The sequence below is a fragment of the Panthera uncia genome, chromosome B4 (genome assembly GCF_023721935.1).
Source record: "Panthera uncia isolate 11264 chromosome B4, Puncia_PCG_1.0, whole genome shotgun sequence".
Classification (NCBI taxonomy): domain Eukaryota; kingdom Metazoa; phylum Chordata; class Mammalia; order Carnivora; family Felidae; genus Panthera; species Panthera uncia.
The window spans coordinates 27,865,472-27,882,189 of record NC_064809.1 but is presented as its reverse complement, the minus strand read 5'-3'; the positions used below and the strand labels follow the sequence as shown (position 1 = coordinate 27,882,189).

The window sequence follows — 16,718 nt, the reverse complement described above, 5'->3', positions numbered from 1 at the left end:
GGAAGACAGTTTGGCAGTTTCTTACAAAACTAAACATACTTTTATCTTACCATGTGATCCAGCATATGCACTTCTTGGTATTTACCCAAAGGACTTTAAAACTTATGTCTACAAAAAGTCTGCACATAGATGTGTATAGCAACTTTATTCATAATTGCCAAAACTTGGAAGTAACCAAGGTGTCCTTCAGTAGGTGAATGGATAAATAAGCTGTGGTACATCCAGACAATGGAATGTTACTCAGCACTAAACATAAATGAGCTATCAAGCCATGAAAATACATGGATTTTCATGTACTGACATGAGTATTACTAAATGAAAAAAAAAACACTTAAAAAGCTGCATGATGTAGAAGTCCAACTATATGACATTCTGGAAAAGGCAAAACTATGGAAACAAAAAGATCAGTAGTTTCCAGGGGTGAGGGTAGGTGGAGAAAGATGAACAGGCAAAGCATGGAGGATTTTTAGGGCACCAAAAATATTCTATAAAGGTATTACAATGATGGATACATGTCATTATACATTTGTCCAAACCCAAAGAGTGTACACCAAGAATGAATCTTAAGGTAGACTATGGACTTTGGGTGATTATGATGTGTTAATGCAGGTTTATCCTTGGTAAAAACTGTACCATTCTGGTCAGTTATGTTGATAATGGGAGAAGCTATGCATACCGTAGGGGCAAGGGGTGTATGGGAAATATCTGTACCTCTGTCTTTTGTTGTAAGCTTAAAAATTCTCTAAAAAAGTCTTTTTAAATAGGTGATTATTTAAATATTAATTTATATCTATCCTCCAAACTGGGAACCCTTCCCAAATCAAACTAGATTTAGAATTTTAATACTTTAAATATCCTTAAACATTCCAAGTAACTTAGTTTTTGGTGTAGATCTTACATAAAATTTCTTATAGGAATATTTGCACACTATTTGCATCTGTTTCTAGTGGATGGAAGGGAAGAATGACAGCTTATTTCCTTCCAGGGGAGTATGAACATAATTAGTATTGCATTTTGGCACTTAAAATATGTTTATTTATTTTTGAGAGAGAGAGAGAGAGAGAGAGAAAGAAAGAAAGGGGGAAGAGGAGCAGAGGGAGAGAGGGACAGAGGATTCAAAGCAGGCTCTACGCAGACAGCAGAGAGCCCAATGTGGGGCTTGAGCTCATGGGATCATGACCTGAGCCAAAGTCCGATGCTTCACCGACTGAGCAACCCAGGTGCCCTGGCACTTTACTACTTTTTATACACTGGCTGTTTGTATCAGAATGAATAGACTAGAGCAAAGATAAAAAACCTCATTTGTCTCCAAATCAGTATGTTTTGAACCAGATACCCATGGTTTGCTTGCTAGAATAGTGGGAAAAAAAAATCAAGACGCAGTTAAGGGTCATTCTAGCTCCCTCTAACTTGCTGCCATGTGAGTGAATGGAAATCAATAACCAGGCACTGTTCTAAGCATTTCACTACAGTGGTGTTATCACTATATACATGAGATGCCACTTATTTAATACTATACTTCTATGATAAAAACGTTCCAGACATTAAAGAGAGAGATTATTTTCTGTAGGCACCTGCAATAAATTCTAGTTTTCAAAAATGTTCCCTAGAGTAGAGTAGGTTCCCATTGTAGAATTATGGAAATAATCCTTTAAAGATGAAAGCGAAAACAACTGTGAAGCTCCATTTACCATTTTCATCATGACCACTGGCTTCTGGTGTGCCCTGCCTCTGGTCCTCTTCAGGTGCCTCAGGGTAAATGACAGCAGTGTCTTGTTGTTGCAGGAATTCTTCAACATTAGGATCATGGTTTTGTTCATTTTCTGCATCTGAGTCACATTCATCATCTTTTACTAAAAGAAATGCATACTTTATAGAAAGCAATTCACTGCCAAGTTGTTACAAAGCTCTTCTAGATCAGAAATTATTTACTTTAAGAGAATACATTACTGTTCTCGAATTTGTAGGAAATATTTACCAAAAATTAAAAGCAAAACTCACTCATTCTGTTGTCCTCGATTAAGAAGTATTTTATGTTTTTCAAAATATTTATTCATTTTGAGAGAGAGAGAGAGAATGAATCCCAAGCAGGCTCCATGCTGTCAGCACAGAGCCTGATGTGGGGCTCAATCCCATGAATGCAAGATCATGACCTGAGCTGAAACTGAGTCAGGTGCTTAACCAACTGAGCCACCCAGGTGCCTCTATGGAGAAGTCTTTTAGAAAGTGTTACAATAAAAGTCTTGAAATTTTCACACTATCCCTTTTAGCCTTTAGAGTTGTACTTCTAGTCCACCTTACTGATAAACAAGATACAGAAAAGCTAATACAGCTGACTGAATTCTTAACTTCTCAATGATCATGCAAGGAAAAAAGGAAGAGAAAACCTGAGCTCTCAAACCTTAGTCCCTCCTAGCAACCTACTGGATGTTAGAGTTGTAGCTTAAATCTGAATCATTCTCAGTATAAACCACTTTGAAGTTCAGTTCTGTTATGTGATTTCTTAGAAAACATTGGGGTGCCTGGGTGGCTCAGTCGGTTGAATGTCCGACTTCGGCTCAGGTCATGATCTCGCGGTCTGTGAGTTCGAGCCCCGCGCTGGGCTCTGCGCTGACAGCTCAGAGCCTGGAGCCTGCTTTGGATTCTGTGTCTCCCTCTCTCTCTGCCCCTCCCGTGCTCATGCTCTGTCTCTCTCTGTCAAAAATAAAATAAACATTCAAAAAAAAGAAAAGAAAACAGTGTTAATAACTATCTGTAGTTAGAAAATTTTTTAGCAAGACTCAAAGAGTGTCAAATCCTTAAAACTGCTTATTTCCTTTAGTATTCATATGTATATACAAAGCTATTCTTTCTCTATTTCTGCCTTAATAAATGTTTAGCAGTGGGATTAGGGCAGAGGCATTTTTTTTTCTTCAGTTAGAAAGATTCAGGAGATAATGGAATGCTTTCAACTTTGCCACGGTACTCCAGAGTGTTGCTGAATTTCTAAAGCAGGATTGCTGCGCCATGGTTTTCCTCCATCTCCTCCACTGGCTCCAGAGGACAGTGTCTACTCCATGGTGGTAGTAACTGTAATGGGTTGTATGGTTTCCCTGGTGTCTCATGGCTGACTTCTTTATACACTTCAGGCTGAACTGTCAGTTCTAAATTTGTAAAACGGCATTTCCCAGCAGACTAAAATAGGGCCCAATTGAAATGCTGAGGTAGGGGCATGTTTTTGTTTAACACTTGTTGAAAGAGTCTTGCTACATGTCCTGCACAGTGGTAGCAACTGAACTCCTCATGGAAGCTGCTGTTTAAAACCTTAAAGCCAATGACATAGTAATCGTGGTGATCCACCATTTTTTCCCCTCCTTTTTAATACAGCCAATAGCTATCAGTTATTTAGCACTGGGTTACTACATTCAGGGGTAAGTGAAGGCTTAAGAGGTAAGCTGGTCCTGTGGGTTTTAAGGGAGTTTGTTTCTAAATCCTCAACTTCTGTGTATATTTTTTCTTACAATCCAGAAGGTTCTTCCCTCCACTATCCCATTTTCATAGTATCCTTTGCTTCAACTTGTTAAAAAATGTTTATTCATTTATTTTTGAGGGGGGCGGGCAAGGAAGAGGAAGAGAGAGAGGGAGAGGGGGAATCCCAAGAAGTCTCTGCACTGTCAATGTGGGGCCCTATGTGGGGCTCTATCTCACGAACTGTGTGAGATCATGACCTGAGCCGAAATCAAGAGTCAGATGTTTAAACACCCGAGCTGCCCAGGCACCCCCTCCTTTGCTTAAACTTAAAAGGAAGAAGAGAAAAAAGCATATTTGAATACATTAATATGGTGCATTGCTTTGGAATATAAAAACCTCCAGGTTGCCAAAGGGAAAAAATCAAAATACTGATTGGGGAAAACTTTATTGATTAATCAAGGCAACATAAAACCACCACAGGCCTTCTAGTTTTTCCTGTTTACATGGATTTCTATGGGGAGTAAAGCCTAGTGACTGAAATAGGGATATTTTGGCTCTGGTTAGGAAGCTCTGAAATCAAATATATAATAGTAAGGCCAAAGGGATGGAGAGTAGTTTTCCTTTAATTACCCCACCTGTTCAATTCTCTATTATTAAAAAATTTACTTCTCTTCAGGAACCCTGGTCAGAGCAAAGAGTATTTTTAAAAATCTTTCCTACATTCTGTCAACAGCTGGAAAAATAAGCATTTCTGAACAGCTAACTCAGTACAAGTCCATGTCACTGAATCTTTTCAATGTAACTGCAAGTTTTCAAGTTAAACTAGATTATACTCATGAGTGAAATTTAAGTTTTATGTGATTTATTGATTCCATATAGGTTACAAGATGCTTAAAATATTTTTATTAAATTATATTACATTTATTTCAATTAAAGTCTTCACTTATACAAAGTTTATTTTTCTATATCCTATTATGTACGTGTGTGTGTGCGCATGCACGCATCTAGGCTAGATGCTAGAATAATGAGTTTTAAATCGTATACATTTTGCAGAATTATACAGTCTGTATTTTATACATGAAACTTGCATCTTGAGTAAGTTATAAGCTTACCTATATACTGACTGGTTCTAAATGTACTACTCATTTGGAGACAAAAATTTTTATAACTTATAGAAATTATATTAGATATAAATAACCTCACTACTGAATAATCTACTTTTTTAAGAAAATTATTAAGTTTTTAATTTTAATTCCAGTCTAGTTAACATACAGTGTTATGTTAGTTTCAGCTGTACAATATGGTGATTCAACACTTCTATACATTACTCAGTGCTCTTCATGGTAAGTGTACTCCTTAATCCTCATCACCTATTTAACCCATCCCCCATCAACCTCCCCTCTGGTAACCATCAGTTTGTTCTCTATAGTTAGTGAATAATCTATTTTTAAAAGATATGTTTATACTTTGTATGTTTCTCTGTTTCTCATTACTTAGAATTTATATGTTCCTCATAGGAGACATTTTATAAAATTTCTCAAATAGTGTACTGGCAAAATTATTTGAATTAGGAAAGTGAAAACATACTTTTTTCCTGACAGAAAGTCTGATCTGACTAATTGGTATAACAGTGATAACTGGCTTTGCTAGTTAGGTGATTAGGTACAAAATTTCCAGAAACTGAATGAACTAAGTTTGTAGCTCTAAGGCATTGATGAAAATATTGTTACCTCATGTGGTAAGATAAAAGGATTTTTACAAAAAAGTACTGGCAAAATGTACTGAAATTAACATTATTCAATTTCCCCAACCATTTCTGAATATATTAATCAAGGTGCCTCTAAATGAGAGGGAAAAATAACAAAAGCTAAGAACAGATATCATCAGTCCTTTGATCAGTAAGTGTTGGTAAAGCCTTTTTGGTATTTGTCCCAGAGAATCAGGGAGTGGATGATTCTAATGACTGGGAAACAAATTCTTGAGCAAATTAGGTAGCTTTGAATTTTTGCTTTCAACAGAATTGAAGGAGCATTTAATAGAATTGTCAGTTAACCACACTAAAAATACTTTATTGGTATGTAACCATAACTCTTTGCACATAACTCTAAAGATGTATAAAGAATCAAGTAAATCAGTTATCACAAAAATGTACTGCACCCCTTTATTTACGAGAATAAGGTTATTGAGTGCTAAACAAACCATAGAAAAAGAATTAATGCTGAACATTTTTTCCTCTGGAAATAAGTAACATTAAACCGTTGATAAATGAACTCATCAAAGAATACTTCGGCTCCTTTAATTTCATTTCCAGTACATTTTTCTTTAATAATTATTTATTAGAGTTTCTAATGTATTTATGCTGTGGTCAACTGTGTAGTACTGATAATTATATGATAAATCCATATGCTAAAAAATTTTTTTAAGAGTCTTATCCCTAGAAATTAAAAAGAAACTTAAATTTCAAGTTATATGCATGTTTTTCTTATAAAGAAATGACAACTGATCAAAAATAACTTCAAATAGGAAATACATACTACATTAACATCAAATTCTATATCATGAGTAAACACTATAAAATTTCTGAGTCTTAACGAAGAGCTTACTCATATTTTTAAAAATTGAATGATTAGCAGGTATTAAATTGTTTGGATTTTACATAGAAGAGTGATATTAAAAATTTTCTTAATATTCCAGAAATTAGATTGTAACTACTTATACTTAAAATTAAAAAAATTTAAATGTACATTAAGAAATATGTGAGACAGTATATAATCAATCTACATGATACAAAATTTGGGAGACAATAATAGTACCTCTTAGGGTGGTCGTGAGAATTAAATTAATATAGTATGTGTTTAGTACTGTATCTGCACATGTTAAGTGCTATGTATTGTTAGCTATTTTTCTAAAAGCAGTCCTGTAAGGTTAGCGTTATAATTTCTCAACTAAAAGTTTTCCCAATGAAAATAACTAGGATCAGAAAACTTAGATACATAGTAAAAAAGTGTTACCATTAGATCAAATATTTGGTATTAGGGATGTGGTATCAAATTCTGGTCTTTCCAACTAAACTATGTGGTCTCCGTGAACCTGCATCTAACCAAAACAATTTCAAGCTGAAACCAGAAATTTTGCAGTTTTACACACAAATTTATTAAGCGTTGGGAAGTGCACATTGTAAAAAGCTCAGTTTGAAAGCAAAATTTCTAGTCTTAATACTGATAAACTTACAGATTTAAATAGTAGAGAGATGAGTAAATATATAGAAACATAATGATAATTTGGCTGTATTTAGATATGACAAAACTCAGAGCTGACTGTCAAAGTATGGAATTACTTTGGATCATAGGACCATATGACCATATAACCATTTGCCAAAGTGTAGAATTACAGTGTAGAATTCGTGATTATAATCATGAATTAGAGCAAGGAGAGAGGGGCAAACATTTAATATAAAGATTAAACATTTTTATTTAGCTATCAATAATTTCCATTGGAATAAAGTATCCTTCGGCTTCTTCCTATCTTCCATTTTTTTCAAACTTGGCAAAACTATTAACTATATAAACAAAAAAGGGATGCTCAGAAGGAACAAAGGAGGTTTTGGGTGAATTTTTCACTCTCTGAATACTAAACTGAGACTTCAGTTCTCTTAACTTCATGAATTGCAAAAGGAAGTCAGCTGAAGAAAGGATCTGACAAAGTTCTGAACTAATGATGATGACCTCTGTACAATGTTTTTGTTTACTTTGTCAGCACATTATTCCCTAGAAGTCAAGGAAGTAACAAAAGCAAAGGCAAAACAGAACTTTAAAGTTTAAGTGCTCAAAAGTCTCAGATGTCTAATTTTTACCCTTCTTTCCTTACAACTACACTTTTCAGGGCTTTATTAAATGTTTGCTTGCTCCTAACTCCCCACGTTCCAGGGAAATAAAGCTGCAGGGATCACCTTCCTCTGGGTGGAGGGACCGTACATTTCAGCAATAATTTAAGTTAGTACAAGGTTACCTTAACTTCCAGATGTGACTTTGCAGAGAGGGGGAGGGGGACTAAGGGAATTTATATATTACTCAGTAGTTCCAACTGAAAAAATTCATTTATTTTTGTAGTGAAGAGCAAAGTGTGAGGTGAAATACTGACACTCGGAATTGTGAATGTTTGTTTTGATAGCATTTTGCCTAAAAGGGGGAAAGATGCCCTTAACTCTGGTAATAGAAGTCATTTAACATTCAGTAAAGGAGTAATAAACAGCATTCTTTTGTGTTCATTAATACTATTTACTAAAAACACATATCTAGTTTAAATATTTTATATAATGTGTACGTTAGCATGACAAATACTTGATGACATACATATTGAATACATTATTCATGCAAGTTAAACACAACCAAGTTAAAGGCAGAATATAAAATCTTAGGCAGCAAGTACTGTAAATCATCACATACTCCAGTATTATTTAATTAATTTGGAATGCATCTTTAATAACAGCACAAAGATTTACTCTTGGTTTTACAGAACTGCCAAGTACGGCAGTGCTCGTTTATATTATAGATGAAAATCTATTTTTGACATATTATTATGAAATACACTCATTTTACATAATGGAAGATAATTTATAGGGCTCTATGGAATATTACTAAAATGCACTGCAAAACTAGAATTGTTAAACCAAAAAAAAGAACATGCAAAATTTATTTAAAATTATATGATAGAAATTTCTAACTTAGGGTGGAATATACAAAATACAATTATACTACTTTTAAGTACAGTATTTTTTTAAGATAGCATTTTCTTTTAAAAAAATTTTTAAAATGTTTACTTCTGAGAGAGAGAGAGAGAGAGAGAGAGAGAGAGGGAGAGAGAGAGAAGGTGGGGAAGGGACAGAGAGGGAGGGGAGACACAGAATCCGAAGCAGGCTCCAGGCTCTGAGCTGACAGCACAGAGCCCAACACGGGGCCTGAACTTGCAAACTGTGAGATCATGACCTGAGCTGAAGTCAGACGCTTAACTGACTGAACCACCCAGGCACCCCTACTCTTTTGCTTTTTAAATCTGATTTGAATCCATTACAGAGGAATAGGCTTAAGTCTCAGGGTATATGTATTTTTAGTCATCTAGAAGCAAATTTCCTTGTTTACTATAATTTAACTTCATCTTGACCTTTTTCAATCACAGAAGTTACAAGAAAAAAATTTTGATTCTTTTGTTTTCTGTGACACATTTTCACTCAACTCATCAATATTCATGATTCTCATCCGGTTTATAGATAACTCATGACATTTGCTTATTCTTCTCCCTTCTGCTTTCTGTCTTGTGGGCAACTCAATGCAGATCCTGGTAACTAATAATGAAACTCAAAATAGTTAAATCTGTGTTTCTATAGCTTTGGTAAAATTTTTGATATGTGTTCAAATCATCATTTAAACACTAATTTTTTGGATGGAAAAATATGCTACATATAGTGCCCTATATGCCTGGGTACTTAAACACTGAAGGAGGTCAAGATGAAAGAGGAGGAAACAGACTAAATTCACGACTCACAAATGCAAAAACCAGTGACACAAAAGACTTTGTTCAAAGGCTGCAGTATGAAAGAAAATGACAAGAGAGTACCTGCACATCCCGCTTCATCTGCCTGAGCTTCAGGCCCCAGGATTTCTTGTCCTTCCTTTCCTGCTAAAATCAAAGTACAAAAGATTAAAATAGATCCATGCGTCACAAACATTTTTAACATCTAGAAATCTGAAAAGTAACTTTTAGATTATATTCAATTTGGATTTTTTCCCTTTTAGAAGTAATGTGTCCTTGAAAAGTAAACTTTTTAAAAGAAATTAAGCAGGCCGTTTTACCACACTCACAAAGGTACATTAAAGAGCAAAATTAGTGAATGTTTACATACAACCCAGGAATTATATATACATTAGTATTATAAGCACACTGGGATTTTAGGGTTTCTTTGGGAGAGGAGTTCTACCTGTAGGTAGTGGGGTTCCTTTTTTTGTTTCTTCTGCAAAGCACAGATTTCTGTTTTAGGCACTGTGCTAGATGCTTTATAAACTAATTTCTTTTAACCTTCATAACTACCTATTTTATAAGTTAAAAAAAAAGACAACTGAAACTTGAGGCTTGAAGAGGTTAAATAACTTGCCCAAGGACACACTGCTATTAGATGGTAGAGGTGGAATTTTAATTCAGGTCTGAATGGCTGCAGAACGCACTTTCTGCTACACTGTATAACCAGAGTCCCAGCCAACTAGAGAGAAGACTGTACGAAACTTTACTGTGTCCAGAGTCAACACCTAGGGCGCTGTACTTTCTCTGCCACTCTATTCATTGTTCTAACCTCTGGTAAATCATAATCACAGTACTGGTAAACATTTTCAGATGTTACTTTATCTCCCTTTGCCACCTAGGCTTATAGTGAGCTGACTGTAGTATTCTATACAGAATAAGATCAGAGTAAATATGCATATTATTTTGAAAAGCAGAAAGTACATTTTTGTATATTCATGTACATTGTATTGATTCTAATAGTTTATTAAGAACGTGCATATATAGAAGACATGATGGAGTTAAAAATTGCTTTTAAAAAAAGTGGTAGCAGAGTACACATAATTATGATCAGAATACTAATAAAGGCATGCTAAAACATCACATCATGTACTTATCTGCACCCCAATCAAATCCCATTGAATATGCCAGTCAAAACTCTTGATTTAGACTTCCCCTAAGTTTGGTAATTGAATTGAGAAATGGAACACTAATCAAGAAAAATCTTAGCGCACATAAAGCATGTATTTCTGTAAGTGCCTTGGCTTATCAGATAGATTTATTCAGCAGATTTTCTTTACTCATTAACTTTTATATTAGTACTTAAAGATGATCGCTATGTGAAAAATGGTTAAAATATGCATAAACCTCTTCAGAGCGGCATAAAAAACACTGTCTACGGTAGGTAATAATGAGATTAACTTCCAATTAACTTGTATCTTCATTTTATACTTGCCATCAGCAAAATGACAATTTAAAAACCTTTGCTAAAGTGTTTATAATGCAGTAGGATAAACACCAGTGTTTGCAAATCTCTAACATCTTTTTTTCTTCTCTCTCTGAAGCGTGTACTTAAATTAAAATAATAAACAGTATGACAATTGTATCACTATATGATAGTAATATAGTTTTTTATTGTAGATTTATATGTGCCCTTTATTTCTCCTCAAATGAAAATCAAACCACAGTTATTATTTACTAAGACAGGAGATGACGATGATATGAAAAGTTAAAATGATATTTTGGACATTACTAATTTTTCTACTTATAGTTATTATAGCTAATTAAAAACATGTCTGCAATTCAAGTAAATGATTTATTCACTTCTTCATTCTTTCATTTCTGCTTGGGATAAAATCAAGGCTCCTTAGGAACATTTAACATACTTCAGAATCTGGTCCCCCACAATTTACTGCGATTTAAAAACTGGAAGTCTCCATTCTTTCCCCCATTATTGGGGCTGGAATTTTGAACTAGGATCATATTGCCTAATGAAAAGAGAAAATATCCTACTGCTGGTCTGCAGTGTGAACACACTTCTTTCACTACAGAGGGCTGCTAGGAACGAGCTCCTTCCTGCTTCATCCATGGACTAGCGTGAGGGTGTACTGGGAACAGCTAAATATTGTTCAAGCATCTTCCTCATGTGTTCTGATCTTACTTGTAGTTTAGAAAAGATAAGGGTAGTAAAGTAGTAGAATCTCCTTGTGCACAAGATTTTCTCTCCTGTAAGACTTACTAATGTCAACACATTGTGACTGATGAACCAAAATACAATTTAGAAAAGTAAACTGGAATACTCCTAAGGCTTTTGCTTTAGCCCAAATTCCAAAGCAAATACACAAATGAGGAAAAATTCCTGAGTAACAAGACTTTGTTTTTTCAAATAATGGCAAAAGATAGCTGAAAAATAGGTCATGAAATAATTCTCAGCAACAAAAGGGACAATTTACTGATACATGCAGCAACTTAGATCAATCTCTCAAGAAATTATGGAAAGTCAAAAAGCCAATCCAAAAGATTACATGCTGTATGATTCTATTTATGTAACATTCTTGAAATAACAAAATTATAAAAATGGAGAAGAAATTTGTGGTTGTGAGAGGTTAGGGTTGGGGCAGAGGGTAGGGGAAGGCGGGTGTATAAAAGGCAATGAGGGAGCTCTATGGAATTGTTCTGTATCTTGTCCATATCAATGTCAATATTCTGGTTGTGATACAGTACTACAGTTTTACAAGATGTTACCATTGGGAGAAAAAGGAGTAAAGGGCATATAGGATCTGTGAATTATTTGTGAATCTACAACTATCTGTGAATTATTTGCAGATCTATCATTATCTTAAAATTAGAAGTTTAGGATGCCTGGGTGGCTCAGTTAGTTGGGCGTCTGACTCTTGATTTCAGCTCAGGTCATGATCTTATGGTTTATGAGATCAAGCTCTGCATTGGGCTCTGTGTTGACAGCATGGAGTCTGCTTAGGATTCTCTCTCTCGCTCTCTCTCTCTCAAAATAAATATTAAAAAACAGTAAAAAAAGTTTAACTGAAAAATAAGTCAATGGCAGATAGCACAAATTTAGAGAGATAGGACATATTTATTTTGCCATAAGATGTAATTCCTAGTAAGTAAAAGCAAGGATAGCAAATGCAATTCATGTTAACCAAAAATCCAGAAGACTTAATGTCAATGGCAGGATAGACCAGTTCAAAGTACAGGACTGATTATTAAGCACATGTACAAAATTCTAAAACTTTCATTTTGAATTCATACCAATGTGTTCCTAACCATTTCAAATGTGTTTGTGAGAAGATTTTATAGCAATTTCTAATATGGCACAAGAAGCAGGTAACTGAACCAGATTTTCCTTTCCTGCTTTCATTTCTTCCTCTATAACGCGCATCCACACATGCCATGCACATTTATACCTGCCTTTTCTCAGACTGACCCCTCTGCCTAGAATGCTGTTATCTATTCCATCTGAAAAACTTTTACTAATCTGATTCTTTAAAGGTAAGTTCACATTTCTCTCATTCTGTAAGTCTTCCCTGACAGTGCTGTGAAGTAAACGCCAATAGATTCCTGAAGTTAAACATAAAGTGTTTAAACTTTAATCAGAAATGATTTTTTTTACTGTGTGGTTTTTCCGAGTATTTCCAGACAGCTTCACTTTTCTTTCATACATGTATCCTCTAGTTTCTACATATATGCATATATTTTTGGTATAACTGTCCATCAAAGTCACAATAAATGTAATTCACAGCCTCCATGAATACCTGTTAACTTAAACAAAAGTAAAGAAATATATATAGCTAAGGTCAAATTTGGTTAAGATGAAATAAACACAAACCACCCTGCGTGTCCCATTGAATACAGCTGAAAAAAACCTGGGGAGAATGCATGGAGGAGTTATTTGAAGACTCTAAAAGGTAAATCATACCAAGAAGACTGGGGAAGAAGACATGACAAGAATTCAAAATACTATTTAATCACTTTCCTACTCCCTGGCTTGGATTCAAGGCAGCCTAAACCTAGAAGTAGACACTGGGGCATAGCAGAAAAAACTCTATGGAAAGCTCTCTAGTTTAGGCTCAAGGAGTAGGAAAGGACTCAAAGAAGGGGAAAACCATTTTTTCCCCTGGATTCTCTTGTGTCCCAGCCCCTATATCATCCCAAGGTAGCAGTGGAGATCATGATGGTGGCAAGAATGTAAAGGTACCTAAAACTCCAAAGAAGGGGAAACTTTTTGTCCAGAGGAGCTGTGGCTCCAAGAGGATGGTACAAACTTCCATCAAGTTCTTTCTCCCTAACTTCTTGCAGCCCTTCTTCCTGCAGGCATAGTGGGGAGTATGTGGCAAAATATGGCCAAGAAGTCCCAGAATTTTGGATAAAGAACTAGAAAGGGAAGTCTCAGGGAACTGAAAGTACCGGGAGATCATAGAAATGGAGCAGTACAGGAAAATAACCATATAAAGCTGCTTGTGAACTTCCCATGTGTGGATCTGACCATAGGCTTTGAGAACTAAAGTAAGGATAAGACCGTTAGTCATGTCCCAGAATAGCCACTGTATGGCACACAGATCCAAAAAGCATTGTAAATGCTTTGAAAACCGAATTGATATTGGAACCCATAGAAAATTGTTTGGAACTTATAGCCTGATACAACTGGATAAGTTGCCTGCTAAACCGAAAATATCAAAATTCTCCACAGGATTTAAAGAAGACCAAGAGTCTCATAAGATGATATTCAAAATGTCTAGGATACAATCCAAAATTACCTGGCATATGAAGAACCAGGAAAATCTCAAATTCTAAGATAGCAATACTGAAAAGACACAGATGTTGAAAATATCAAAGACTTTAATCAGCTACTATGAAAGTACTCCAAGAGCTAAGGATGAACACTTGAAAATAATGGAAAGACAAAAAGTCTAGGCAAATTCTTATTAGCAAACAGAAGATATAAATAAGAACCCAAAGGAAATTTTAGAACTAAAAATACAGTAACAAATTTCTTTACAAAAATCACCAGATGGACTCTACAGCAAAATGGGGGTGAAAGAGGAAAGATCAGTGAATTTGATGGTACATAAATGGAAATTACCCAATTTGGACAACAAAGTGAAAACATTAAAAAAAAAATGAGTCCCAGAGATGTGTGGGACAATAATGAAACATCTAACATTTGGTCATTGGAGTTCCAGAAGGAGAAAAAAAAGAGTATGGTGTGAAAAAAAATATATCACGAAGTAGCAACCAAAAACTTTCCAAATTTAATAAAAAACACACCAATAGATTAAAAAAGTTAACTGAATTTCAAATAGGATAAAGCCCCCCAAATCCAAGCCTAGACCATTAATCAAACTCTGAAAACTAAAGATAAAAAAAATTCTGAAAAGAGACAGAGAAAATGATATATAATTATATGGGAACAATAATTTAAAAGAAGGCAGATTTATCATTAGAAATAAAGGGCTTCATAAGGAAAAAGAACATTTTTTTAAAAAGTGCTAAATGATAAAAACCTGTCAACCCAAAATTCTGTATCCAGGGAACATATACTTTTGAAACAAAGGTAAAATAAAGATATTCTCTGATGTAGGAAAGTGAATAGAGTGCACAGCCGGCAAACCTGATATAAAAGAACTGCTAAGGAAGACCTTCAGAAAGAAGGGTAAATGATATTAGAGAAAAATTTGAAATGTCATGAATGAAAGAGAACAAAAGAAATGATGTAGTATATATGACAACTACAATATAAAGGAGAGAAGGTAATAGGACCCATATGGACGTAAAGTTTGTACATTTTACTTGAAGTGGTGAAATACTTATTCTAAGTAAACTGTGAAAAGTATGTAAATTCTCATCTACAGAGCAACTACTAAAAATTCTATACAAAAAGATATAGTAAAAATGAAATAAACAAATGAAAATACAATACTAAAACATATTCAAATGATCCAAAATAAGGCACGAAAGGAGAAACAGAAGGACAAGAGGGAACAAACACAAAGCAAATAATACAATCGTAAACCTATATCCAACCATCAAAACTTACATTACATGTAAATGGTCTAAATGAAGCAATATAAGGGGATATAGATTGTTAGAAGAGATTTAAAAAAAACCAAGCCCCATTTATAGGGCTTTATTTCAAACACAATGTTATAGATAGGTTAAAAGTAAAAAAGTAAAAAGGAAAAAGATATACTATGTAAAGACTAATCAAAAGAAAGCTAGAGTAACTATTTTATATCAGACAAAGTAGACTCTAGAGCTAAGAAAATTACCAGAAATATAGAGAAACATTATATAGTAAGAGGGTCAATTCACCAAGAAGCCATAACAATCTATAAAAGAGTATGCATCTAACAACTGAGCTTCAAAATATGTAACCAACAGAACAGAAGTAGAGAAGAAAAATGCATGTGTACAGTGGGAGAATTCAATGCCCCTCTCACATTAACTGACAGGACAAGTTGACAGAAAATCACAAGGATATACACAAACTCATATTTGTATAACATTGCATCCAACAATAGAGGACTACACATTTTATTTATTTATTTATTTATTTATTTATTTATTTATTTAATTTATTTTTTTGACTTTTATTATTTTTTAAAGTTTATTTATTTTGAGACAGAGAGAAGGGCAATGAGGAGAGAGAGAATCCCAAGCAGGCTTTGCACTATCAGCGCAGATCTCCATATGGGGCTTGAACTCACAAATGATGAGATCATGACCTGAGCCAAAGTCAAGAGCTGGATGCTTAACTAACTGAACCACCCAGGTGTCCCTACACATTCTTTTTAAATGCACATAAAACACTCATGAAAACTGACCATATTTAAGATCGTATAACAAAACAAACTTAAAAAAAATAAAATCATACAAAGTATGTTCTCTGACCAAAATAAATTCAATAGCTATTAATAGCAGAAAGATGAGAAAATCTCCAAATACTGTGAGAACTGAGTACCGTGTTTCTAAAGAATCCATAACTCAAACAGAAAATGAAAAACAACACATCACAATTTGTGGGATGTATGTAAAGCAGTGCTTAAGGGGCAATTTATAGTATTAAATGCTTATAAAAAAGTTCTCAAATCAAAATTCTAAACTTCTGTGTTAAAAAATGGAAAAAGGAGCAAAGTAAGTCCAGAGCAAGCAGAGTGAAGGAATAAAGAGCAGAAATCAAAAAAATTAAAGACAAAAAAAAAAAAAAATAGAGAAAAACAATGAAAAAGAAAGCTAGTTCTTTGAAAAGATCAATAAAATGGATAAACCATTAGTATGAGTGACAAATAGAGGGAAGCCACAAACTACTAATAACAGGAATGAAAAGGGAGTATCGTTATAGAGCTAGAAGATATTCAAAAGATAGTAAGGGAATACTCTGAGTTCAAGGAGTAAACATTACAACATTTTGACTCTTAAAGAAGAGCTTATTCTTTTTATTTTTTAAAAGTGAAAGATTAAATTGCTATGGATCTCAATATAAGAATGTCAAAATGTCAATTTTTTTTATTTTTTTTTATTTTTTTTATTTTTTTATTTTATTTTTTTTGGATTTTTACCATTTTATTTTATTTTATTTTATTTTATTTTATTTTATTTTATTTTTTTTAATATATGAAATTTACTGTCAAATTGGTTTCCATACAACACCCAGTGCTCATTCCAAAAGGTGCCCTCCTCAATACCCATCACCCACCCCG

General features: G+C 34.1%; 1 protein-coding gene across 2 annotated transcripts in view; it reads right to left on the bottom strand.

Annotated features, from left to right (window-relative positions):
• Positions 1–16,718, bottom strand: part of ZEB1 (zinc finger E-box binding homeobox 1) — a 200,938-nt gene that overhangs the window by 21,516 nt on the left and 162,704 nt on the right. Inside the window, exons 3-4 of one of the 2 annotated variants that reach the window (XM_049624773.1) lie at positions 9,064–9,126; positions 1,692–1,853 (exon numbers count right to left, since the gene is read on the bottom strand). In XM_049624773.1, the coding sequence (XP_049480730.1) occupies positions 1,692–1,853; positions 9,064–9,126 (225 nt within the window). The remainder of the gene's footprint in view (positions 1–1,691; positions 1,854–9,063; positions 9,127–16,718) is intronic. The other variant, XM_049624774.1, reaches the window with a different exon arrangement.